Here is a 27,944-nt window from a genome sequence, read left to right as displayed (position 1 = left end):
CCCTACACTACTCACCTAAAATACCTTCCCTCAAACAGAGAGCTCAATTCTATGGCTTTGATAACGCATTTTTACAGGCTAAAAACTTATTTTGTTTCCAAATAAGTTATTTTCACAACAATGAGTTCTAAAGCTTCTCTATCTATAAAAAGAAGTTGGATTCAGATATCCTAGAACACTGACATCCTGCCATCTATGCCCTATGCTACCTTTTAAGCTCTAACATTCTGCTTTAAAAGCTCCTTTCTATGGGATATACAAAGATAAAAGTCATAGACCTCAAAGATTTTACATTTTATTGGAGCACACATTTAAATATCTAGATGGATACAAAATGAATACAACATACAAAGCAATGTTTGGAGAAATGATGTACTATCAGCTACTGGAATTAGGAAAGACTTCCTACACAGAAGGAAGTACCTGAGCTGAGTCTTGAAGCAAACTAGAGATTTTAAGAGTAAGAGGAATTCTGACCAGATGGGAGTACAGCCAGTTCAAAAGGCTTGGATAAGGAGAATGAAGCTTTGTGCATAAGGAATAGCAGGTAAGCCAGTATTGCTAGACAGCCTGATTAAATTCAACAAATGAGAAAGAGCTAGCCAGGAGCTAATTGGTGGACTAAGACATCATTGTTATACCCAAGTTAAGTGTGCCATTAGAATGTCTGATGTGACATCAAGAATTCCTTATAAGTATTTACCAAACTGGCATTGAGATCTCATACAAGTATGTGAAAATATCTCCATTGAGTTGGATAGCAACAAAATTGATATTCAGTACACACACAAACCAAGGTAAAAACCTCTGTCTTCCAGAGAACGAAGAACCTCCACTACCTAGGTGACTAGAACTCTAAAAGAGACTAATTTGGGTTTGTTGCAATGACTGCTCTGGTACCTTCAGAGATAGTCATGGACCAAGCACTGGCAGCATGGGAAGAGCAGGACTTACAGATTTGCTTAGTCAACTGGGCTCCCTGATGAAAAGAATAACCTGTAAAGGAATGAATCTAGAGCCCAGTGTTAGAAGTGTAGTTTTCTAAGTAATTGTCTCTTGATGGCAGAGGCAGAGTGTATTTGAAACGATTATATATCTGAACAGAATATGCACTCTATCACTGAGATATTGAAGGATATGAATGGACTTTGAATGACTATGACAATTTTTAAAATAGATTTCATATTTTGGACTTGGTTTTAGACATCTTTTGTGCATTTAGCTATTCTAGATTATAATTATGTTCCTCCTGAGATCAAATCTAATGTAGATGCAGTCCTATCACACAATATCTCAATGGTGAAAAATCTTGATGGTTACGATCATTTCTATTCCTTTTTGCTTAGAGCATAATAACACTAGATTTCAAATATCCAGAAAAGAAAGAAAATACTCCTATTAATAGTCCAGGTAAAAGATGAGAAGAGCAGGGACAGGTAGGTGGTTCAGTGGATGGAGAGTCTGCCCTGGAAATGGAAGATACTGGATTCCAATCTGGCCTCAGGCATTTTCCAGCTGTGTGACCCTGGGCAAGGCACTCAACCCCAATTGCCTAAGTTCTTACTGCTCTTCTGTCTTGGAACCAATACTCAGTATCGATTCTAAAACAGAAGATAAGGGTTTAAAAACAAAAATTATTTGGGTCTATACACCTGGAGGGTAACTACATGGGGAAAGGAGTTAATGTTGTACAGCTATGCCTGGAATGGTCTCCCTGCCCCAGCCCCTCGTCTCTGCCTCCTAGTTCCTGACTTCCTTCAAACTCACCTTCCTAGCCACAGAGAGTGAGAGGAAAACAAGTGGAGGAGTCTATTGTAAACGACCTTCTAAAGAAGACTAACCATGAAGGGATAACAACATAATCCAACCAAGAATCTTGTTCTTAACCTCCAAGGAGCCTTCATATATAATAGTATTTATTAAAGAGGAAAAAAACCCAGAACAACTGATTGACACATAGAACAAAAAATATTTAATGTCACTATGTGGACTTCCCACCTCCCCAAACAGGTAGTCTCTTTTTGTTAATTTTTTTAATTCACTTGATAAAAAGAAATGTATGTATAAACTATGTCTTTTGTGTTTCTAATTATTAGTTCTTTCTCTGGAGGTGGACATTCAAGAGTTATTCTTCAAACATTATTTCTGTAACTATATATAATGTTCTCATGGTTCTACTCGGTTTGCTTTTCATAATTTCATGGAAGCATTTCCATGTAAAAAATTATCAACTTAGAGCATAATAGTATTCCATCACAATTATGCCACAATTTGTTCAGCCATTCCCCAATTGATGGGCATCTCCTCAATTTCCACTTCTTTGCCACCACAAAGAGAGCTGCTATAAATATTTTAGAACATATAGGTTCTTCTCCTTTTTCCTTGATCACCTTGGAAAACAGATTCAACAGTGGTATTACTAGGTCTAAGAGTATACACAGTTTTATAATTCTCTGGGGATGATTCAGTCTGCTCTCCAAAACAGCTAGGTAAAAGTGGAATTGCTCATCGGCTCTAGGAGGGGGAAGGGGAGAGGGGAAGGAAAGAAAATGAATCATGTAAACATGGAAAAATATTTTAAACAAAAATTTTTTAGATTAAAAAAACAAAATGGTTAAGTTCATAGTTTCATCAACAGTGTATTAGTTTTTCCACATCCAACATTTGTCATTGTCTTTTTTTTATCATTTTAGTTAATGTAACATGTATGAGATATCTCAAAATTGTTTTTTTTTTGTTATTGTTGTTTGTTTTAACCCCCCCCCCCTTTTTTTAACTAACAACACAGAAGGGCAAGGGCTAGGCAAATGGAGTTAAGTGACTTGCCCAGGGTCATATAGATTCAAAGTGTCTGAGGCCAAATTTGAACCCAGGACCTTTCATCTTCAGGCCTGGCTCTCTATCCACTAAGCCATCTACTGCCCCATAGAATTCTTTTGATTTGTATTTCTCTAAACAGTAATGATTTAGGGGGCAGCTGGGTAGCTCAGTGGATTGAGAGTCAGGCCTAGAGACAGGAGGGTCCTAGGTTTAAATCCAGCCTCAGACACTTCCCAGCTGTGTGACCCTGGGCAAGTCACTTGACCCCATTGCCACCCTTACCACTCTTCCACCAAGGAGCCAATACACAGAAGTTAAGGGTTTAAAAAAAAAACAGTAATGATTTGGAATTTTCCAGGAAAAGATCCTGGAGTGGTTGCCTTTTCCTACCTAGTTTCCTCTATGAATTTGGATGCTAAGGCATCTGGAGCATGTAAGTTTATTACTTATATTGGTTTGCTGTCTATGGTTCCTTTCAGTATAATGCAGTTTCCTTGTTTATCCCTTTTTAATTTTTGAATGTTTATCTTTTCGTTTTGTCAGCATGAATGCAATGCCTGCTTTTTTTGGATTCGTGTAATTTTTTTCCAATCCCCCCATTACTTTACTAAATTATTTAATATATTCACATTTAAAGTTAAAAGAGTCAGGCTTATGTTTTCCTCCATCTCTGTCTAATATTGGATTTTTTCAAGTTATCATATTTTCCCTCTCTTCTGGTAAACACAATACTATGTCTCTTCATTTACTTTAGTTGATCTTGTTTAAAATGGCCCTAATTCTCATTGGCTCTCTTCCCCTTATCTTTATATCTTACTTTCCCTTTCTCTTTGGGGTTTTGCTGATTAATTCCTTTTTCTTTCCTGCTTTTATCTTATTATTTAATTCTTCCCCCTTTTCCCCTCTCAGTCAAGTAGATATCTCCTTCCTCTTTGTTCACTAGTTTTCAAAAGTTCATTTTTTGCACTTTTTTCTAGAGATGATTTCTCTCCCTTTTTGAGTATAGCAGAGCTTCACTCTCTAGTTCATGACTCCTATAATTATCTTTTCTCTGTATTCCTCATGTAATCAAAGCTGGACAATTTCTGCCACTACTTTGTGGATTCTCCCTCTCAGAGTCACCTCTTTCACTCTGCCTCACTTCCAGAAACAGTGACAATTCCTACAGTTAACAAAGTTAATTGCTCCATTGTAGAATCCATGATTCTCCTCTAAGGCCCTAATTATGCATCTTAATATTGATCTATACTCTCCTCCTAGTTACCTTCTTTCCCTATTTGCCTCAAAATCTCCCTGGGTCCATGCTTCTCCTACTCCCACAACTGCCAGTTGCATCCAAGAGTTCCAACTCCCTCCCATCCAAGGTGAGATGAGAGGTCTTTTTCCAGCACCGAAATCCCTCAGATGATACCTAGCACAAGGTCCCATTTCTCTTCACCCATAAGAATAGTAATCAGAGGAACTCACCATCACCATCAAAGCAAGGCCTCTCCTCCACCCCTTTTTACAATCCTCCTCTCCTCACCCACTTCCCTGCCAGCTCTTCTCTTTGAAAGACCACAAGGATAACCTTCCCCTCATTATTAGCTTTCAATTTGACTGGTCACCTCTATCTCTGTTCACCTCCCCTGTGTTTCTGATTTCTGATATGTTCAAAGAAGAAAATAATCTCTTCATATATGGTTTTCTTTCTAAGAAAGTTTCAAAAACCTCTCTGAGGGTAAGGTGTTAAATGTCCATCTTTTTTTAAGCTCAGATTTGCAGGGTAGGTTGCCCTGGGATGCATCATGCTAAGCTCTATTGCTTTTTGGAACATATTGTTCTATATTGCATTTTCTGGTGAGTGCAGAATAATCTTATGCCACTTGAATTTCCCAACCATTATATTTTAAAGTCTTGATCCTGGATCACTTGGCAGAACTTTTTGTTTCTGAATGAAATGATTAAACCTAACCACCATATGTCTTGCAGTTTGCAGCCTTTGGGGTTTTTTTCTGGAGGTGGCCTATGAATTCTTTCAATTGATATTACATTTTCTGTGTTCAGAAATTTTGGAAAATTTTCTTGCATTCTTATGTTCTGATATTTGATGTGATGTTCTTCTGGAATACCTAGTATCCTTAGGCTGTTTCTATGTAACCTATCTTCAAGACCTAAATGTTTGCCTTAGATAGAGAACATATTTTCTTTTAATGTTGTTTTTTGTTTCTCTTCTTCTAGGCTGTCCTTCATTTCTACCCATTTATATTCCCAATCCATTATACTTTCTTTTGTTTCTTTAGTGAGAGTTGCCATTGCTGATTCAAGTTTTTCTATTCCTTTTGTTATTCAAACTAAAATCCTCCTCTCATAATTTTCATTTTTATTTTAAACCACTCTGACACATCATATTGTGGTTCCATGTTCTCAAATTCCACAGAATCCTCTGTCTCATGAAGTTCTGAATGTTTTTGCAGTATGTAGTCAGAGATTCTGAACTCATTTATTAGATCTGAAGGTCATATACTACTCCATTTTCCCTACTGATTTATCTGCTTATCTTCAAGACCTCTGATTTTTCTTACTGAAATCTTTGATAATTCTAGTCATTTTTTCCCTTTCATTGCTCACTTTTCTGACTCCCATACCATTAATGGTGTTTTCTCTAGGGGCTGGATCTCAAAGCACCTCATTCTCACCAGCCTAGGCGTTTGCCCTCAGTATCTTTTGGGAGTACATAATTGGCTCCAGCGTGATGCTAAGCTCTTTACCTCAGGCTTAGTGGAATGCCAAAAACATTCCAGTACCCTATTTCCCATCACATAGTATCCTGGTCCTGTTCCCCCATTCCTCAGTACTCTGGCTCAGCATGGTGCTGTCTCACTGGTGACATTGCATCTTGGGGGTGATTTCTGCCATTTGAAGTTTGAATCTCTGAGGTACTAGGAGGAAAGGGCAGTTAGGGTATGAGGCTGAGCTCTATTTCAAGCCTAGACACATCCTACTCATTTTTTCTGTTCCACTATTCTGCAGAAATCTTTGTAGCACACAACGTTGCTGTTGCAGGGGCTATTAAGGCTTCAGGTAACCTCTGCAGCTTGGGGTACTGATCAACATGACACTGGAAAGAGGGAGAGAAGACTAGAATTGGATTTTGTTTGAAGCCCCTGGGTCAGGTCCTTGAGTCATTTAGTGCAACCCCAATGCTGACAGGATGGTGGGCAGCAGGGGAAAGGGTATTTCATGAGCTAAGCATAGTCATTATTTGTTTATGTTTTTTGTGTTCCTAAATGTTCTTTGGGCTCTGGGTGTCCTAGACTGTGGAGACAGCTGTTGCTTTATCTTTGGTGCATGATTTCTGCTTTAGAAAGGTTTAAGGGGTTTTGAAAATCAGATAAAATGTCTAGTCTTCCACCTTGTTGGTCACATGACCAAGAAGTAAAACCGTAACTTTTACTCTCTAACTGGGTGCTCTACAGAGTAATAAGCAAGTGTGAGAGTTTCTAGTATACTTAAATAAGCCTAATTATAGATGCCACCTGAAAATTTAAATTGCTCCAAAATACAATCCATCTGGTTTGGCAACATAGGAAAATGCAACATACTGATATATTGGTCTCCTCTATATTTTGTTTGCTTTTTTACTCTCTAGAGGCCTATATGGTTAGGACAAAAATAAGAGTTTTTAAAATCAAATTTTATTTTTTTCAATGAATAGAAATCTATTTTCTCTGTCTCCCTCACCTAACCACCTATGCGGGCGGGGGAAGGAACCTCTTGAAACAAGCATGCAAAGCCTCCTAAGCCTATCACTTGTCAGTGAAGAAGCACATAGGACAGTGATGGCAAGCCTTTTAGAGATGGAGTGCCAGGTCCTGCTCCCACACATCCCCAAACTGAGTGCCGTAGCTGCCCTTCCCCCTCCCAGCCATGTGCCATGCTCCTTCCCACTTACCCCACACAGGGGAGGAAGAAAGTATTCTTACTGGGCTGTTGGGCAGAGGAGTGGGTGAAGTGAGAAATGTCCTCAGCAAGTGTAAAAAGGGAGAGGCGAGCAGCTCTGCTCAAGTCCCTCGGCCTTTCTAGTAACTGGGGAGGGGTGTGTGTGTGGCTACAAGCCCACAGCACTCTGTATGCCATCTTTAGCACCCATGCCATCACTGACATAGGATAAAGCATCTTCCATTCTCTGAAATCATGATGGGTCATTGCACTGATTAGAGTTCTCAAATCTTTGAAAGTTATTTGCTGTGAAAGTTATTTGCTGTGACAATACTATTGTTACTATATGCATTTTTCTCCTATTTCTATTCACTCAGGTTTCAATGAAACCATCCCTTTTCATCATTTCTTATGATGCAATGGTATTCCATTACATTTGTATACAATAATTTGTTCAGCCTTACCTCAAGCTATGGGCACCAGTCTTAGTTTCCAGTTCTTTGTGACTACAAAAAGAGCTGCTATAAATATTTTTGTACATGTAGGCCCTTTTCCTCTCAGTGATTTTTTTTTAAAACCGTTACCTTCTGTCTTAGACTCAATACTGTGTATTGGTTCTAGTAAAGAATGGTAAGGGCTAAGCAATGGAGGTTAAGTAACTTGCCGAGGGTCACACAGCTGGGAAGTGTCTGAGGCCAGATTTGGACCCAGAACCTCCCATCTCTAGGCTTGGCTCTCAATCCACTGAGCCATCTCGCTGCCCCCTAGTGATCTTTTTAAGGGATAAGCTTAGTTGTGTTAGTTTAGTGTCTTCGGGCACAGTTTCAATTTGTTTTTCAAAAAAGACCTCTTCACAAGTCCAATGACAGTGCATTAAAATGCATTGTTTCCTACTGCTAGGACAAAACAGTATTTTAGTAAATCACGTCTAATTTTCTCCATCATGAAATTATGAGCAGGCCATTTCTACTAACCATCTTCACATTGAGTTTGTGCTCAAGTAAAAAGGATATGCCTTAATTAAAGCCATCTACATTCTCTTGAGCTCCTTCAGAAAGACCCTTTTTATTCTCGAACAGGTGAGAGGTCAAAGGATATGAACAGAACAGTTCTCAAAGAATTGCAAAATAGGGGGTAGCTGGATGGCTCAGTGGATTGCGAGCCAGGCCTAGAGACAGGAGGTCCCTATGTTCAAATCTGGCCTCAGACACTTCCTAGCTGTGTGACCCTGGGCAAGTCACTTAACCCCCATTGCCTAGCCCTGTAGCAAATAAAATTAATATAGAAGGATATATATAAAAATATTAGGGTTTAAAAAAATTTTTTTAAAGAATTACAAACTATCAACACCATATGAAAGAATGGGACAAATTACTAATAAGAGAAATGTTCAAACTGAAACAATCCTGAGGTTTTACTTCATACTTGGCAAACTGGCAAAAAGACAGGAATAGTCAGTTTGAAGGAATTGTGAAAAAACAAGAACACTAGGACATTGTTGGTGGAGCTGTGAATCAGTACAACCACATTGGAAAGCATAATTTGGAAGAGTGCAAATAACATGACTAAAATATCCATACTCTTGGACTCTGATATTCTACTACTAGGCTTACATCTCAAGAAGACCACTGATAAGAAAAAGGTTCTCTTGCACAGTATACAAAAGTAAATGACCATGGTAATCTAATGTTTGATAAACCCAAGTTTTGGGAGTTAGAGCTCCATATCTGACAAAAATTATTAGGAAAATTGGAAAGCAGTCTAGCAGAAACTGGACATAGACCAGCATATCATACTAAGATAAGGTCGAATTGGGTACATGATTTAAATATAAAGGGTGATAAACAAATTACCCATCCAATTCATGGACAAGGGAAGAGTTTATGGCCAAACAAGAGATAAAGAAGACCATGGGAGTAAAATAGATGATTTTGGTTATGTGAAATTTTAAAGTTTTGGCAGAAACAAAACCAATATAGCCAAAGTTTGAAGGAAAGCAGGAAACTGGTGAAAAAAATTTTACAAGTTTCTCTGATAAAGATCTCATTTCTCAAATATAGAGGGAACAAAGTCAGATTTGTAAAAAAAAAAAATAACAGCCATTCCTCATTTGATAAATGGTCAAAGGATATGAATGGGTAGTTTTCAGAAGAAGAAATAAAAATTCTCATTAATCATATGAAAAAATGTACTAAGTTGCTAATAGAGAAATGGAAATTAAAATAACTCTGAATATCACCTCTCATCTATCAGGCTGGCTAACATGATAGAAAAGGAAAATGGCAAAAGTACTGGAGGTGATATGAAAAAATAGGTAAACTAATGCACTGCTGGTAGAGTGGTGAACTGATCCCTTCATTCTGGAGAACAATTTGGAACTATGCCCAAAGGGCTATAAAACTGCAAACCCTCTGACCCAGCAAAAACTACCACTGGATCTGTATCCCAGAAAGATCAAAGCAAAAGGAAAGGACCTATTTGTACAAAAATATTTATGACAGCTTTTTTTTTTTTGTAACGGCAAAAAATTGAAACTGAGGGGATTTCAATCAATTGAGAAATGTCTGACACATTTTGGTATATTATTGTGATAAAAATATTATTGTGTTAGGAAATGATTGGGGGTGGGTGATCTAGAAATTTTATATGAACCAGTGCAAAATGAAGTAAGTAGCAGCAGAATACTATACACAATAACAGTAATACTGTAATGATGATTAACTGTGAAAGATTTAGCTACTCTAATTAATCAATGATCTGAGGCAGTGATGGGCAAACTATGGGGGCCTCCTGAAATGTTCTATCCAGCCTTGCAGCATTATTCCTAATCTGACGAATACAATGAGTAGGATACAATACAATGAAACTTTGAAAGAGTTGCCTTAGAAACAGACTGACAGATGAGCATTTCCTTTCCTTTGGCCCCCTCTTTAAAAAGTTTGCCCATTACTGATCTAAGACAATACCAAAGAACTCATGATGAAAAATGCTCTCTGCTTCCAGAAAGAACTGACATATTCTGAGTACAGACAAGTATAGTTTTCACTTTCTACTTCTTTTCCTAATATGACTAAACATGGAAATATGTTTTGCATGATTTCACATGAAATGGATATCATTTTGCTTACCTTCTCAATGGGTGATGAAGGGGCTTGAGGGAAGAAGAGAATTTGGAACTCAACATAAAAAATGAATGTTAAAAAAATTAATAAAAGAAAAAGAAAGTTTCCATATGTTCCACAATATTTATATCAGCACTTTTTGTGGTAACAAAAGTTTAGGGGAAAAAAAGATGGACATCTACTGTGGTACATGAACATAAAAGAATATTACTATGCTGTAAGACAGTAGTGTTAAACTCAAATAGAAATGGATTCCTGTAGGCTGTATATTGACTTGGAAACCAAAATTAACACCATCTATGTTGCACTATATTTTATTTATTTTGTTAAGTATTTCCCAATTTCATTTTAATCTACTTTGAACTGCAAATATGGTACTGCTATTGTAAGAAACTAAAAGATGATGAACACAGGGAAATATGGAAAGATTTACATGATTTGATGAAGAATGAAGTAAGCAGAGCCAAGAAAACAATATACATAGACTACTACAGTGTAAATGGAAAGACCATAAAATAATCACAAGTGAATGTTGCAAAATTACAGAGAATAATAAGTTTGGCCCCAAAGAAGAAATATGAGAAGACACTCCTACCCCACACTTCTATGGAGATGTGAGAGGTCCATGAGTATGATATATTGTGTATATTGATCAGTTTTGTTGATTTTTTTATTCTCTTTTTCCTCTGCTTTTTAAGAATATTATTTATTATATGGGATGGCTATCTGAGAGGGAAGAGGGGGAGGGATACTGGGAGAAATTCTGATGGTATAAATAATAAAATATACAAATATATATTTTTAAACATTCCTTTGATCATGATACTACTCTGGCTCAAATATTTATGATCTATTATCTATCACAACAAGTATAAATGCATTTGTCTTTGTTCCAAAGTCCTAAGACCAAAAAGAAGTCAGAGGCAGAGTGATCTAAAGATCTGCTCCTTGGAAATCAGTTTGGGACAGTTACTTACATTAAACATACACTGTTTAGTCAAGTGCTACAGGATATCAAAAGAAATGAGTAGGTTTTAATGCAATATTTCAGATTTAATTTCTTAAAATCTAATACACTAAGAGGAATATAAAGAATTTTCCCTGAAACCATAATTCTGAAACAGAGTAATCATGAACACCTGAGACCTTGTTCTTTCATATAAAGAAATGATTAGATAACATGGGAAGAACAATGAAATGAAAAGCTACAAACCTTAGATTCCAGTTCCACCTCTGATACAAATCCTGAGACTTATTATAAGCTACTTCCCTTTCTCTGAACTTCATCTCTAAAATGAGGGGTAAGACTATGATGAAAGAATGGTGAAGGAGAGTTGAAAAGGAGGAGTAAAGAAGGAAGAGAACTGGAACAAGAAAAGGATAATAATTCAAGGAGGTTCCTTCTAGTTCTGTGACATGAGCTAAATATTTTCATTTAATTTTCATTCTTAGTGTCTTCCATATTAGCTTAAACAGAAACAATAATAAAATCAAGCTCTGGGATAATAGTAGCTTTATACAGTACACATATCCCAGGTTCCTGTGCATGTTAACAGTTAGTGACTATATTATGAATGCATGCACCTCATTTGGGTGTTATCACCTTAATTATACTCCCCATGGCATGTTTTATACCAAAGATTTCCAAGGGATCCTCTAATCTTATATGGTTGGTATTTTTTTTCTATCAACAAAAACTAAAGGATCACCCAATCCTCTAAGAAATAACTACTGTCCCAACAATGTACAGACATTTTAAACTGAAACATCTATTTGTTCTATGTTATAACCTCCTCTATATGATACTTAAGTTGGGTCCTAAGATTTTAGTGAAGGGTTTGGCCTACTGTAAGACAATATAACCCTAATAAAAATGAGTTTTGGGAAGTATGATGAAATAGGAAACGTTTTTATGGGTAGTTTAGGTGTTGTTACCATGCATGGAGTTAGCACCCTAAAACTAAGTATTTTGATGCCTGAGAATGCATTAGACAATGGACTATTTGGATTCAAAATGTGATCAACATTTCTTTCTAGGTATAGAACCAGAACTCAAATCCTCATACTACATAACCAGGACGTCTCCTATAAAGCTCCCTATAAAGAAGAGTACAATTTTAAATTTTATATCATTTCAGTGCTGTAATGATTTTTCCAAAGACATCACATGAAAACTACTTGTGCCAGGCCTAGAGACAGGAGGTCCTAGGTTCAAATATAGCCTCAGACACTTCCTAGCCATGTGACCCTGGGCAAGTCACTTGACCCCCAATGCCTACCCTTACCACTCTTCTGCCTTGGAGCCAAAATACACAGTACTGACTCCAAGATGGAAGGTAAGGGTTTAAAAAAAAAAGAAAAAAGAAAGAAAAAAGAAAACTTGCACCCTCCCTCTCTCCCACTGAACAAATGCAAAGTTCATACTTTGACAATTAAGAATGCTTACAACTATTTCCAAGAACAAACTGCAAATGGGCACATAGTGAAATTTCCATATGACTGAAAATAAAATGTGAATCCAAACATACCTGTGTTAGAAGCATGAAAGCATTATCAGCTCGGAGATTTTTCTTTAGAAATTCCACACAGTGTGCTTCAAGAGCAGGAACAGCATACTTTTTAGCTGTATAAAGTGTGGTCATAACAGTCTCTGGTCCAATCTGAACTTCATCAGAATAAAGAAATCTGAAAGAAGATTAAAAACATCATAGGTCCAGTGAAATAAAACCTGATTTAACTAACAAACACTAAAGTATCTATTATATAACAAGGCCTATTCCTCAAGAAACAATGGCTGCCCTCGTTTACATTTTTTGCAGGAGGGAGACAGTAAAATATATTCAAAGATAATGAAAAAATTATATAACAAAGACATATATATTATATGTATAAATAAAGATGAATAAAAATGTTTTCCTCCCCAGGGATCAGGGTTTACCACCAAATGGAAGGCAGGGGAAGGAAGGTGGCATGAAAGAAACCAGGAATTCCAAGAAATAGAAGAAAAAAAGGAAAGTATTCATATATAGAGGAGACTCTGCAAAAGTAAGGAGCAAAATGTTATGTCAAGGAAAAAACAAATAGGTTAGATCAGTGATGGGCAAACTACAGCCCGTGGGCCAGATGCAGGCCCCTGAAATGTTCTATCTGCCAAGACTATTCCTAATCTGAAGAATACAATGAGTAGGACACAATACAATGAAACTTTGAAGGAGTTGCCTTAGACCAGTGATTCCCAAAGTGGGTGCTACCGCCCCCTGGTGGGTGCGGCAGCGATCCAGGGGGGCAGTGATGGCCACAGGTACATTATCTTTCCTATTAATTGCTTTTAAATTTTTTTAAAAATTAATTTCCAGGGGGCTAAGAAATATTTTTTCTGGAAAAGGGGTGGTAGGCCAAAAAAGTTTGGGAACCATTGCCTTAGACTGAGAGATGAGCATTTCCTTTCCTTTGGCCCCCTCTTTAAAAAGTTTGCCCATCACTGGGTTAGATCATAGACTATGATGAGTGGATTATACTGTGCATCACATCTGGAAATGTACCCTTATGCCAGATTTTTTTTTTTTAAAACCCTTAACTTCTGTGTATTGGCTCATAGGTGGAAGAGTGGTAAGGATGGGCAAGAGGGGTCAAGTGACTTGCCCAGGGTCACACAACTGGGAAGTGTCTGAGGCTGGATTTGAACCTAGGACCTCCAGTCTCTAGGCCTGACTCTCAATCCACTATGCTACCCAGCTGCCCGCTTATGCCAGATCTTAAAGAACTTCAAATGCCAAACAAAGGAGTTTGGATTTTATTCTAGAGGCAATAGGTAACCATTAAATTGTATAATTGGAATCTGAAGTCCAGAACTACAATTCCCAGCACCCCATTCTCCTCACGTTATGTGCTGATGTAGGCAGGATATAAATTTTGTGTAGCCCAGCCTCTCGCTCTCTCTTCCTGAAATTGTGGCTTTTTGGAGAGGCAGAAGAACTTACTCACATGGATTTACTTTGTGTTAGATAATTAGGTTTGAACTTCCATTTCTGCCACTCCTCCAGCTGCTACTGCTTGTGAAAGGGAATCCTTTGTTCTCTGCCTAAATTGAAGTTAAAACTTTAACAATAACTTAAGTACCCCTACTTAGTACTCCAAGATTAGCTCTCTTTTGTCTACCTTTTGATTGAATCAACACAAGCTTGAATTAGGTGGAGGAACTCACAAACCACTTAGTGAGTTCACGCCTTACTTGATGCTAGGTGAGGACAAGCCAGAAACTTAAGAGTTCATACACTCATAAAGGTATAGTTCCAAAGGTGAGAACTCAAACAATTTGGAAACTGTGATTGGCCCCCATGAAAAGGGGCAGGGACAGGAAACCACCATAAAAGCCATGAAAATCCCTGAGGAATCAGTCTGGTGAAGGTGACTCTAGTGAAGAATGTCTCCTGGAGATAGTTTCCGAGAGAACTTCACTGGAGACTGTGGCTTAGACTGCGGCTTGGATTGAGGCAACAACCTTGGATTCTGACTCCTGGATTACTTAGTTGGGTGAGTGAAAACGGCTGACTACTTTCTTAGTTTCCTAAGAGACTAGCTTCCTTCTTGGAGGAAGCCAGTAGTTACTTACCCCTGGCCTTCCTGGCTGAGGACTAGTATAAGTATTTTCTCTAATCTCTCTCACATTTCTCTACCTTGTTGTTTCCCACTCTATTTTTGAAAATAAACTTCTGACTTGAGATATAATAACTCCAGCCAACCACGTTATTTCACATAATTTAAGTTCAACCACTAAATTTAAATCTTACATGCTGCTGTTACTGCCTCCCATGTTTGACCAGCCACTGGCTGGGGGGTCCTTGCAAGCCCCTTTCCGAAGGGCTGGTAAAGTATAAACTCCACTTTCCATTATATTGCTAATAGCTGAGTGCTTGCTACTGCCTTGGAAGCTCAGGTGTTTCTTTTAGGCAACAATTAGCCTCCTAAAGGCTTTTACCAGAGAAGACATTTCCACCCTCTTAACTCCCTGCCCATGTGGCAGCGGAAGCAAGTAACAATCTGGTGGAAGGAAGGGAAGAAAGGTTATTCTTCCAAACACGGAGTAGATTTGCAACCAATTTAATGAGTAGAACTGCAAGCATGGCCCAGTTTCCTGGCTATCTCAAATAGCTCCCATTCCAGAGCTCACAGTTTTGGGATATCTTTTCTTCCTGTTTCTGAACGCACTTGTTCTTGAGATCAGCTTGAGTAATCCTGAGAATCGGGGTCGGGGGGGGGGGGGAGATTCATCTCCTTACACCCCCTTACTATTTTGGCCTGCCCAGTCTCTGTAACATATCCAATATGGGGTTCATCCACACTATGCTCAGTGAGGGTATGGGAGACCCCAGAACTGTGACCAAAGGAATCCAACTAGATGATGATTCTTGAAAGGGGAAAGAACCTTAAAGAGTCTGGAGGTGAATTTTTAGCTTTTCAGACTCCATTGCTGTTTTAGTTTGTTCCCCTCCAAATAGTGAAAAAATCTCTATAATACAGTTATTAGAATTGGAGAAAAGGACTCTTGAATTCAGTGCCTATATCCTGTCACATATATTGTATTTGCTGATTGTTTTAAAATTTAGGTTTTTTTTAGTTCACATATTGATCTAATATATTCTGTTACACTGAATCATTTTAAGTTGCTATGTTTTGGCCATTAGCTATATGTGCTATTACATTGTCTTTATTTGTACCTCCCGCTATGACTAACTGGAGAAAATACCATTGTAAAAGCCCATAGTCAACTTGGACAAACAGTTTTCCATGGCAAAACTATAGGTCCTTATGGATGCTGGGTTTGCCACCAGATCCATATAGGTCACATGTTGCCTAAAAGGCCTTTTATTCCCTTTTGCCTTTGCTAATTGTCGCAAAGATGATGATGGATGGACTCCATAAAACTGGTTACAACCTGTATACAATCTTTAGAGAAATTAATGACCTCAAAATTTAAATTTAAATCACTTCATAAGTGATTTTTCAGGATATCTAGGAGCACCACTACCTCTGACTGATCATTTGCCCTTTAAGGTGTTTGTAACAAAAGGTAAGGGTCCATTTAGTAGTTGAAGTGAAGTTGTATTCCCCACCTCCTCATTTATTAAAAATGTAATGGATGAGACATCAGAAGTGATTTTCACTATTATAGTCCTCGCCTCCACATTGCAATGGATGGGACATATAAAGACATGCCTTTTATGGCTGTTACAGTCTCATAACAGAGAAGGGAGGTTTCCCAAGGGGCTTGGTTACCATGTGATGGGTTATAATCTCATTCTAAAGGTAGGAAGGTTTTCCCAGGGGACTTTGTAACCACTAGATGGATTTTTTATATTTATAACTCTTCAGCTTACTCTACCCTTCCACCAGAATGATCTAGATTCTTGGTGACATTTTAGACCCAAAAGGTTTTTATCAGCAGTACAGAAGGTTTTTTGTTGGTGGTGGTTTTTTCCTGGGCTCCTCTGCCACATTTTGGAATGATAACTCTAATAGACTTTGTTAAAACTATCTCAGCCAAGGTTGGAAGATTGGCTAGATCTGGAGAACTTGTGACAAATATCCATGAGCTTCAAAGGGTTTTTTTGTGTTGTTGTTTTTTTTTTTTAATGTCACACAGCAATTCATGTGAATCCTATATGATAATGAGTTTGTTTGCTATTGTCATTAAATGGGCTCTTGTGATTTAGGGGATTTTGGTACTTCTTTGAATGTGCATTACCTGTTATACTACTGTTTTAAAAGCTATTACTTGGTGAAAACACTGTAGATCAGTGATTCCCAAAGTGGGAGCTACCGCCCCCGGTGGGTGCTGCAGCAATCCAGGGAGGTGGTGATGGCCACAGGTCCATTTATCTTTCCTATTAATTGCTATTAAAATTTAAAAACAATTAATTTCCAGGGGGCTAAGTAATATTTTTTCTGGAAAGAGGGCAGTAGGCCAAAAAAGTTTGGGAACCACTGCTGTAGATCATGGCCAGGTTAAAAAGGAAATGGATCTCATTTTTGGGTAAGAAATCTTTGTATTACACTTCTCCTTGGAAAACACAGTGTGTCACTGATTGTGAACTATATAGTTTGTTTTTATTATCGTTTTTCTTTGTAGGTACAATAGAATATTTGAGTTTTCTTCTTTCTCTCGTTTTTTGTACTTGAAGCACCTGTTACCAGTATTTGTTTTTTGATTTTGCATTAATATAAATTGACAATATCTATTAGCCCTAATATTAATGCATACCCAAACTCTTTAGACTATGGCAACCTGCCACTGATTGTTAAAAATATCATGGGACTTTGATTTATGATTGTATCTGATTCCAGGAGAAGGGATCACAAAAAAGCCATTATACAGTGCCAAGAAGCACAAGGTCAAGGAGATCAACCAATCCTGGTGGGATTGATGAGAATCTGCGCCAAGACAGAGGGCTTGTTTGGGGGCTCAAGGAAGCGGCTGTTTGACAATGTCAGACAAAGGATTTCTCCATGCCAGGTTCAGACAAAGTACCTCGGGCTTAGCTATAATTCTGGCTCCCCTATCCCTAAGAGTGAAGGTAAAATCAGACCAGGGAATGATGTTTCCCACTTGCTGCAGAAATCTAGTTCCTTTTCTGTCTTTCATACTGTGGCAATTTTCTGTGATTCTGGCTGATGAATGGGTAAGTGCACATTGCTGCAATGGTCCTACATACTTGTGGGACATAAATCACTTTATTAGGTCTTGATTCTAGGACCTGTTATGGGCTTATTCTTGCTTACTCAGAATTTTTATATACTATTTAATCTTGGTTTTTTTTCTTCTATTTTTTTTTATGTTTGATTTCCTTTTAACAATTGACTCACATACTTCATAACTCAACTATGTATCTCAAGGTGATCCATGTGTTTGTCAACACACTCCTCAGAGGGGATTGTGTAATCCTTATAAAATTCTAGATATATAAAAATTTTTCTTGTTTGAGAGTAATTTTAGGATAAGAAACTTGCTATCTTCCCAAATCAAGAAAGTGAACTTTTTGGAAAAGGTATAATATACCATGGAGATGCCTGTTGAAACCTCACACTGCATCAAAATATCCAGAATGAACTTTGGGATGTAGTAAAATTGAATATGGGGGGTTGAACACATTTTGAATATATACTCTTATGACAAAGGGAACTGCCCCCAATTGGCTTTTTGTCAATGCACTTAGCAATCATTAGTTTTGTTCTCTTTCTTTTATTTCCCTCTTATCCTCACATTGCTGTAATTTCCTGTGTTAGTGGAAATTTGGGGTTCATTTGAGTTTTAAATATTTAGATATATGACAAACTTCCTGTGGATGTTTAGTTGGAAATGTAATTCTCAATTTTTCTGATAACCTACCAAGCCACGCAACTCTTTGTAGTTTTGGGTTTTGCTCTTTCTCTTTTCCCTGTTCTCCCCAGCCCCATGGCTGCCTTTCAGGGAAAGGGGAAAGTGGCTTTAAATGCCGTGTTTTTGCAGATAGCAGCAGTTTGTTTTTGCCTGCCACTTACTTCGAAAACTGCTTCAGCCAGTTTGAGCCTCTCCTGCCAGACCCTCCCTGGGTTCCTAGTTTTTTCCTGCCACCCAGTGCCGACCCCAGCTCCTGCTAGGCTGTTCCAATGACCGATTCTTGCTGCTGCCTCAGCCGTTCCTGCCGACGCTGAACCCATACCTCCCGAAGGCCAGTTTCCTGCCTTGCTGCTACTGCTTCTGCCCGCCACCTGTCCTGCTCCCTGCCCTCCCCCACTGTCTCCGCCACTTAATGCTGATCCCAGAGACTGCTGCCACTGCTTAAGACTTGGGAAGTATGCAAAACCCTCACTTCTCTCTCATTGCTTGCTTCCTCGTAGACATTAATGACTTTTAACCTGAAGGGAGCTTCTACTCCACTACCACCTCTACGAGGTTTTTTCTAAGCCCTCCACATGGGATCTCCAACCTGTAGTTTTTTCTAGCCCCTACCCCAGTTGGCTTCCACATGGGCCCTAGCTTTTACTCTTCAAACAGGAAGTAGAATGGCAAGCACTGGCCGCATGGCCTATTTCAAACTATTCCTTGCGATTATCTTGCCTGAAACTCAGGGGAAAAATTCACCCCCGTACATACACTAGGCCTGCCCAAGACTTTGAACTATATACCCTTATGGAGTCATCCACACTGTGCTCAAGTGCAGAGCTCAGTTAGAAGGAACTTGAATTGGACCAGAGGTGGATTTTAAAACCTCAGAACTGAATGCATTTTGTTTCTGTTTAAAAAAAAAGTCTCTGTATCTTATTGTATTTTGCTGATTAGCTTTGTGAATTAATTTTGTTGTTTTGTTGATTTTTCTGTTGCACTGAATCATTTTAAGCTAATGAAGTTTTGGCTGCTAGATTAATTCTGTTTATTATTTTACTGTAACTCTCAAATAGTGAACAAATCTATTAGAATTGGTAAAAAAAATGTTTTTGACTACATAGCTTGTAATCTGTTCCTCATATTGTATTTCCTGATTTTTTAAGGTTTCATTTTTTTTAAGTTTACCTGTATTAATCCAATTCTGTTATCTGTACCATTTATGAACATTGTAAACATTTTAAGTTGTAAAAAAGCCCATAAGCCTTATGTATATTGAATTTGTCATCTCAACTATAGGATCACATGTCTTAAGTTTTTATTCTATCTTGATAATTGTGTACAACCTTGGAGATTTTAATGCCTTGAGAATTTAAATTATAATTTTACCAGAGGTCTTTAGAATTGACTTTAGATACCTAGTACCCTTCTGTATAAGTGATAAGTTTTTATATATTTATTATAAAGAATGTTATCTTAAAGGGGTAGAGGAAACATATGAGAGTTCCCTACCCATTCTTTTTTTTACACAGGAAGCCAGGAGAGCTCCTGTATGCTTGATGTTTAGTCTCTATGTTTTTACTTGCTTTCCCATCAGAAGGATCTAGAATTCTTGAGGATAATTTAAACCCAGAAGGTTTTTTAAATCAGATTTTTTTAGGCTCTGCCCCACAATTGCTATGGTGGCAATAATAGAGTTTGTTAAGAAAATATCTTAGCCAAGGTTGAATGATTTACTATACCTGTTGAATTTGTAACAAGTATACAATTTTTAAACATCATAACAAGTGGCTATAATAATGGGTTTGTTTGTTATTGTCTTTAAATGTGTTATTGGAAATTATGGTACTTTATTTGAATGTGTATCAGAAGGAAATGTATGTTTTATAATCTATAATGTAAAGTTTAAATTCTTTTGAAAGTAATTTCAGGATAAGAAATTTGCCGTCTCCCCAGAATCCAGACAATGAACCTGTTTGGAGAAAGGACCATGAAGATACCTGAAGAGCTTTCACTTGATCATGAAGATCCAAACTGAACTTTGGGGTGCAGTTAATTGAACTATGGGGAGTTGAATGCATTTGTTTTTGAATGTACACTCATGCCAATAGGGGACTGCCCCAATTGGCTTTTTGTCAATACGGCTAGTTTTTATCCTCTTTTCTTTTATCCCCAAATATCTGTAATTTAAAAGTTATGTTTACAAGAGCTTTCAAGGAGACCAGTCTCTTTCTGCTGTAAAAATTAAAAATGATAAAGGCTGATATAATAATATATATTAATATTTTAATTAAAGCCATGTTGATAGATAAAATCATTAGACCACGTGCTTGTAAGCATTCAAAACTGCCGCCTCCATTTTGTCTCCTGTTTCCTGGCCATGGCCTACTCTCCAAAGAGACCACTCCCTCCTAACCCACGAGATTTAAGCTCTCCCCTGCGTCAAGACGTCGGAGACGGAAATCAGTTGGACCATGTTGGATCATGGGAAATGTAGTTTTATACATTTCCCAAATTTCACTTTTTACAATTCCCCGTGAGGTCCGGCAAAAAAAAAGGTTAGTCCTTTTTTCTTCGCTGGACCTGTAAAAATAGACAACTTCTAAATTTTTCAGGAATTTTGGGGATAAAAGAATAGATGAACAAATGGTTAAAATTAGACGCATTGACAAAAAACCAATTTGGGGGCTGACCCCACTGGCATAACAGTGTACAATTTAAAACAATACATACAACTCAATTTCAACTCCCCATAGTTCAATCAACTGCACCCCAAAGTTCAATTTTTGGTCTTCATGGTACAGTGAAGGCTTTTCAGATATCTTCATAGTGTCTTCACCAAAACAAGTTCGTCGTCTGGATTCTGGGGAGATGGCAAGGTCCTTATCCTGAAATTATTCTCAAAAGAATTTAAACTTTACATTATAGATTACAAAACATACATTTTCTTCTAAGATTTTATATAATTCCCCGTGAAATTACTCCTAAAAGAGTTAAATAAATATACATATATTTTTACATTATCGAATTTTAAAAAACTTAACAGATATCCCCGTGAGGTAATTCTTAAACACACCTTTTTTCTAAAAAAGGGTATCTCAGGTCAGGTAAGGATGAGTGGCTGAGTCCTGGGGGTTATATGAATTCAATTGGCAAAATAAAAAGAATAAAATTCAAGAAAAAAGAAGAAAACATTAACTTGTAAATGTAAAATGTGCAAAAATCTAGGGAAAATAAACTTAGACCTTTGAATGAAGGTCTAATTAAAGTGAATTCAACAGTGTGCAATTACCCATCCAGGCCAGGACCTAAGGAAAATGTCTCTCTCTGATCTGACTTATCAGCTTTTCAGGGAAGTGAGCCAAATAAATAACCAATCTTAGGTGCTTTCTAGGAATCTAAGTCGAGGGGACCCAGATCCTCTAAAGTTTTAGAAAAGACTGGGACTCCAGGACTCAAACCCAATTTCTCAAGCTCTAAAGTATTGGCATAGAACTGCTATTTCGCAGATCTTAGTCAGTCAAGTCTCTGACCATGTGCTTTCTTTAGCACTATTAATGGCTTTCATATTCCCTTCTGGAATCAAAGAGGCATTTAAATCACAGTCCTATAGGCTCAGGTATTTGCTGTAGAATCAGAAAAAGGATAAATAATGATTATATATGTACTTCCAGTACAATATGAGAAAAGGGGAAATCAATTTCTCTTTAGAAAAATGTTTCAAAAATCAAAAATATATATATATAGCTTAGAATTAGAAGGGTTATGTAACCCAAAAATGAGGTTTTCATTTTGTGAGTGTAAATGGATCTTACAAAAAGCAGATTCACAATGCACATTCAAATAGAGTACCATTATTTCCAATAGCACATTTTAAAACAATAAACAGTGATGTTCAAAATCATATACTTGTTACAACTTTTAACCCTTGGCAAATGCTGTTATTACTTCCATAGCAAAATGTGATATTTAAAAAAGAAACCTTCTGGTATAATCATCCTCAGATAAGAATATACAGGAGCTCCTTGGCTTCCTGTTTTAAAAAATCCTGGGTAGGAAATGCTTCTACCCATTTAAGGCAACAATATCTCTTATAATAAAATATATAAAAGCTTTATCCTTTAAGACAACAATTCTTAAGGATTTAAAGTAAAAGGTAAAAAGATCTCTTGTAAAATTACAAGGTAATATTTAAAGCATGGAAACTTTCAAGGTTCTTTGCAATTACCAAGACAGAATAAATTTTAAAGACATGTGCTCTATAAGATGTTCATAGGTGGTACATATAACCGCATTGCTTTTGATACAGTAAGCTTTAGGTAAATTAGTAAATATAATAACATCATAAGCAGAAACTTCATTAGCGTAAAGTGATTCAGTGCAACAGGAAAATCAACGAAATAAGCAAGATTAATTTACAAAACTAATTAACAATATACAGTAAGATACAGTCTTTTTAAAACAGAATTAAAGCTCATTCAGTTCCGAGGTTTTAAAAGTTCACCCCTGATTTCAATTTAAGGTTCTTTTGATTGAGTTCTGCTGAGTTTAAGGGTTTTTTTTTTCTTTCTAAAAGTTCAAAGTTCTTCCCCTGAGTTCAGTTTTTAATCATAAGCAAGTCTGAATAGGCCATTGGGCCGATTAAGGGTAAACGCTAGGTCCACGTGGTGTCGGGTCATTGTAGAAAATCCCACATGTAGAGCTTGTGTGGGTGGCTAAATTAGGTCTTTAGAGAAACACGTGGAAGGCTAGAATGTCTCCTATAAGAAAGTAGAGAGAAAGGGGAATATACCCAAACGTTAGCGGCAGGAACTGAAGCAGTCTCTGGAGGCAAGTCAGGACTGGTTCCTTCCCGGAAATCTCAGGTTCTGGAGCTCGGGGTTCTGGAGTGGAATTAGCAGGATCAGCAGCACCAGAGGCAAGAAAAGCCTCCCAGGAAAGTCACAGGGACTGGAACGATGGTGTAGGCTTGTAGTCAGGAGATCAGCAGTGGGAATGGAGATCAGCAGCAGAGAGCAGCGGCAGAGACACACTGTCTGGGCTCCGGCATTTTAGTTTAAAGCCAAAAGCCCGAATCGGCTGGCCTGACCTCCCTCCCAAGGTGGTTTGGGCTGGACTGGCTGGCTGAGTCCCAACGGAGGCAAAAACGTGCTCTTGCTTTTAGCAAAAGCATGGCAAGGAAAGTCACTTTCCTTTTTTAAAAAAGTGCTCAAAAGAGCTGAGCCAGATGGCCAAAAAACAGGCATGGCTATAGTTAGGCTATCTGGAAGATTTAGAGTTCGAATTTCGACCTTCTGGTTCGCCAAATTATAAATATTAAAAATGATAGATGCTTGTATAAATATATAAATTAGTATTTTAATTAAAGCCATGTTGATAGATAAAATCATTAGACCACGCGCTTGTAAGCATTCAAAACTGCCGCCTCCATTTTGTCTCCTGTTTCCTGGCCATGGCCTACTCGCAAAAGAGCCCACTCCCTCCTAACCCACGAGATTTAAGCTCTCCCCTGCGTCAAGACGTCGGAGACGGAAATCAGTTGGACCATGTTGGATCACGGGAAATGTAGTTTTATACGTTTCCCAAATTTCACTTTTTACACTGCTCTCAGGGGGGAATGTGTTAGTGGAAATTTGGGGTTCATTTGAGTTTTAAATATTTAGATATATGACAAACTTCCTGTGGACGTTTAGGGGATTTGGAAACTACATTTCCCATGATTCCTCTTGTAATGCAGGTAGACAAGAAGTATGATTACATAAAAGAATAGTATAAGACTCCTGAGGTCATTGGAGGCAGTCTCTTTGGTACAAGAGAGCCAGGGGGGCAGAAGGTATGGCAGGGGATTTGAATTAGATCTTAGCAGTTATTTTTCCAATATGGCCTTAATTAAAATATTAATACTTCTATTTACATCCATCTATATCCATTTTAATCATAACATTCCCCTTAGTGCAAAATCATATGTACCTCTAGTTGAAGATCTTTAGAGATGTAAGTTGGTTATGTGTACTGATTCCATGGGGAAAGTAGGCATGTAAATCTAGGAGATTTCTACATGCTCTTTTTCCATGGGAATCACAGAGTATATTGTGTAATTGGAATCTGAACCCCAGAACTACAATTCCCAGTACCCCACACTCCTTTTCATGTTACGTGCTGACATAGGCAGGATATAAATTTTGTGTAGCCCCACCTCTTGCTCTCTTTCTGTGATCCCATTTGGTGGAGGTAGTGTAAGTTGAGAGACAAGAGAATCTACTCACATGGCCTTTCCTTTACTTCAAGTGATTATTAATAAACTTTGTAAAATATAATACTTGGAATACTGGACATTGATTTAAATCCTACAAAGTTCCAAGAGCAGGGGATTATCTTGCATAGACTTTATGTTTTAGGAGTTATTCAGGAAGCTGTGTGTGGAAAATGGATTCGAAAGTAGTGTGCTACTACAATAATCTAAGCAAGAGGTGAAGAGGGGCTGAAACAGAATGCCAAGTATCTGAATGAAGAAGATGGCTATGAGACATGATGTGGAAAAAGAATCAACAAGACTTACTATGGGAATGAATATCAGTAATGAAAGAGTGACTAGGACAGAATGATCTTCAGATAGTGAACTGGTTCTTCTTGGAAGTCACTCCACTTTAAGTGCCATACAATCTGCTACAAGATTCTCCAAGCTTAGACCTCCTGAGATCAGGAAAGAACTTAACCTCTCCAACTTTGGAACTCCCAATCTGGGGCCTGATTTTTGGACAGTACATGAGTACAAACTCTACTTCATATCCCACGGGTGCTATCTTGTACTATATTCACATACATGTAAAAGAGGGGGAAAAACAAACTAATTCACATTCTCCAGGTTATGAACTCCTATGTTAGACTAATCTATTCAAAGTCAAATGTCAAGGGTTAGAGCTAGGGATTCATTCCAAGGCAATCTGACTCAGAATGATATAATAGAAAAAAATTTTAGCCTGGTGGTCAGGATTAAGTTCTAAGTAATGGTCCAACTACTTACTGTCTTTACATTTTGGGGCAAGCCACAGAATCAAAGAGTTAGAAAGGGCCTCTTAAGTCAACATATACCTATAACAACCCAAACAAACTGTCATAAAGCCTCTGTCTGAAGACCTCTAGTAAAGGAAAACTGCTACAACCTGAGGCAGTCTATTCCCCTTTTGCACTGCTCTAATTACTAGGGGAAAAAATTTTTTTAAGCATCAAACTTTTCTGTAACTTCTACTCAGTTTTTCCAGTTCTTTCCTCTAGGGCCAAGCTCAGCATGTCTAAGCTATCTTTCACATGATAACCCATTAGACAGTGGAACTGCTATGATGTCTCCCTTCCAAGCTTTTTAGTCTCTGATCTAAATGTCCATAGTTCCTCCAAAGATCCTTGTAAAGTATAGTCTCTAATTACCTTACCTCACAATCCTGTAGACCCTTCTCTGAACATTCTCTAGCTTAGCAATATGACCAGAACCAAATATTAGGTATGTGGTCTAACCAGGGCAGAACACAGTAGAAAATTGGCTCTTCCCTTGCTCTGGACATTCTGTATCTCCTAATGAAGACTTAGACCATGGTAGCTTTGGGGGCTAATATGTCACACTATTAATTCCTACTGAGCTTGCAATCTACAGCCCCTAAACTTTTTTTTTTTAACCCTTACCTTCGATCTCAGAATCAATACTGTGTATTGGTTCTAAGGCAGAAGAGTGGTAAGGGTAGGCAACGGGGGTCAAGTGATTTACCCAGGGTCACACAGTTAGGAAGTGTCTGAGGCCAGATTTGAACCTAGGACCTCCCATCTCTAGGCCTGGCTCTCAATCCACTGAGCTACCCAGCTGCCCTGACCCCCTAAATCTTTTAGCAAAAGCTACCTGGACTACAGTTGAAGTAAGAAAAAGAAGGGGAGAAAAAAGCAGGAGGAGCAACCACAATCTCAAAGGAAAAGAAAAACAGATCTGCTTAAAAAAAGATAAAGAAGGAATTACATCTTGATAAAAGGTACCACAGACAATGAAGTAATATCAATACAAAACAAATATGCATAGGTGGCTTAGTGGATATGGCTAGATCTAGAGATGGGTGTTCCAGGGTTCAAATATGATCTCAGGCACTGCCTAGCTATGTGATCCTGGGCAAACCACTTAACCTCCATTGCCCAGGCCTTACCACTCTTCTGCCTTGAAACTAATATATCATATTGATTTTAAGATGGAAGGTAAGGGTTTCTAAAATAAGAAAGAAACTTAATGATCTTTAACCTAAAGAATGAATAGGTCAAATAAAAATCATAGAAACAATCATTAATTCTATTAAAGAGAATGACAACAATGAAACAACATAGAAAACTTATAGGAAATAGCCTTAATAGTGCTTAGAGTAACATTTATATCTCTAAAATAGGTAGAGCAGATCAACAAATTACAAATAAATAATAAAATAAATAATGAATATATAATAAAATAATAAATAAAATAATAATAAAACAATAAATAATCCCACTGGCTATTTTGATTTTTTTTAAAAAGAAGAAAACCAAATAACAAGATCACACTAAAAAGGGTGAATTCACCAGCAATGAAAAGGAAACCAAAAGCAAGTCACTTGACCCCCATTGCCTAGCCCTTACTGCTCTTCTGCCTTGGAGCCAATACACAGTATTGACTCCAAGATGGAAGGTAAGGGCTTAAAAAAACAAACAAACTGTAGAAAGCCAATTGGAGAAATAGGATCAGGATAGGGCCTGTTATCTGGATTCCCTACATGACCAATCCAGGTTGAGGCAGTCTTTGTGTTTGGTCCTGGTCACCTGAGCCCTAAAAAGCTCTGGTACCAGCAGGTTGGTTAATCCAAAAACAACTTGACCCCTCCAGGAGGCTATTGGGAGTCATTTAGAGAAATAGTCTGTAATAGATATTTTATCTGGATCCTATTACAAAATCATTGGCAAGTAAAACTGTGTATGTGATTTTTTTCTGCACTGCATGTCAGGTAGCAGACAGAATGGGCCATCTAAGGTAAAAATCTGAGACTCCTCTTTTGACTCATTTTTAGATCCCCACCTTTTCTCAATATTCTTATTGGGAAGCTTTGAGTCCTTAAGCGATCCAGCAGCTACTGAGTTAACCATTTTTCTCCTTGACAATTAAAAAGCCTGAACTCTAAAAAATATATTACTTAGATAGTCAAGGCCGGACACAGGCAAAGTTAGATAAGAACTTATCTGCCCAGGTGCAGTCCTGAACAAAATGCAATTAGTAAAAATCTCTATGAAACATATTTCTGCTCCCAGAATTAACTTCTTATTAATTGGTGGTTGGAATTTTGCCCTTGACCCTGTACCTATCTCTCTACTTTTTAGACTTTAATGGGTTGTGTATGATTTGTAACCCCTTCACAGCTGTGACTTTCTTTGTGTTCTTTGTTTGAAACCACTATAAAATAAACTCAAAACTCCATGAAGTTGGAGCAGCTATGGGCTAACCACTAGTCTGGCTGTTCTCAGTTTTCTGTTTCCTGTCTTTTCAATCAGACGCCACTAAACGTCACTCAGGACCCCCAAAAATACAGAGCTGGCTCTCTATAAAAAACTACTGGGACTTTTCCGGGTTAAGATGGCGGCAGAGTAAGAAGCAGCTCTTAACCTCTCCTGACCGAAACACACAAAACTCCTCAAGGGGACATAAAAACAAGTCCAGACGAACG

The 27,944-nt window shown here is 37.8% G+C and overlaps 1 protein-coding gene across 1 annotated transcript in view; it reads right to left on the bottom strand.

Moving 5' to 3' along the window:
- BTBD2 (BTB domain containing 2) overlaps positions 1-27,944 on the bottom strand; it is a 161,119-nt gene that overhangs the window by 17,451 nt on the left and 115,724 nt on the right. Inside the window, exon 9 of the mRNA XM_044685347.1 lies at positions 12,392-12,548. Within this exon, the coding sequence (XP_044541282.1) occupies positions 12,392-12,548 (157 nt within the window). The remainder of the gene's footprint in view (positions 1-12,391; positions 12,549-27,944) is intronic.

This window comes from Gracilinanus agilis, chromosome 1, assembly GCF_016433145.1.
Source record: "Gracilinanus agilis isolate LMUSP501 chromosome 1, AgileGrace, whole genome shotgun sequence".
NCBI classification, from domain to species: Eukaryota; Metazoa; Chordata; class Mammalia; order Didelphimorphia; family Didelphidae; genus Gracilinanus; species Gracilinanus agilis.
The sequence above is the reverse complement of the archived record's forward strand: the minus strand, read 5'-3'. Positions and strand labels throughout refer to the sequence as shown.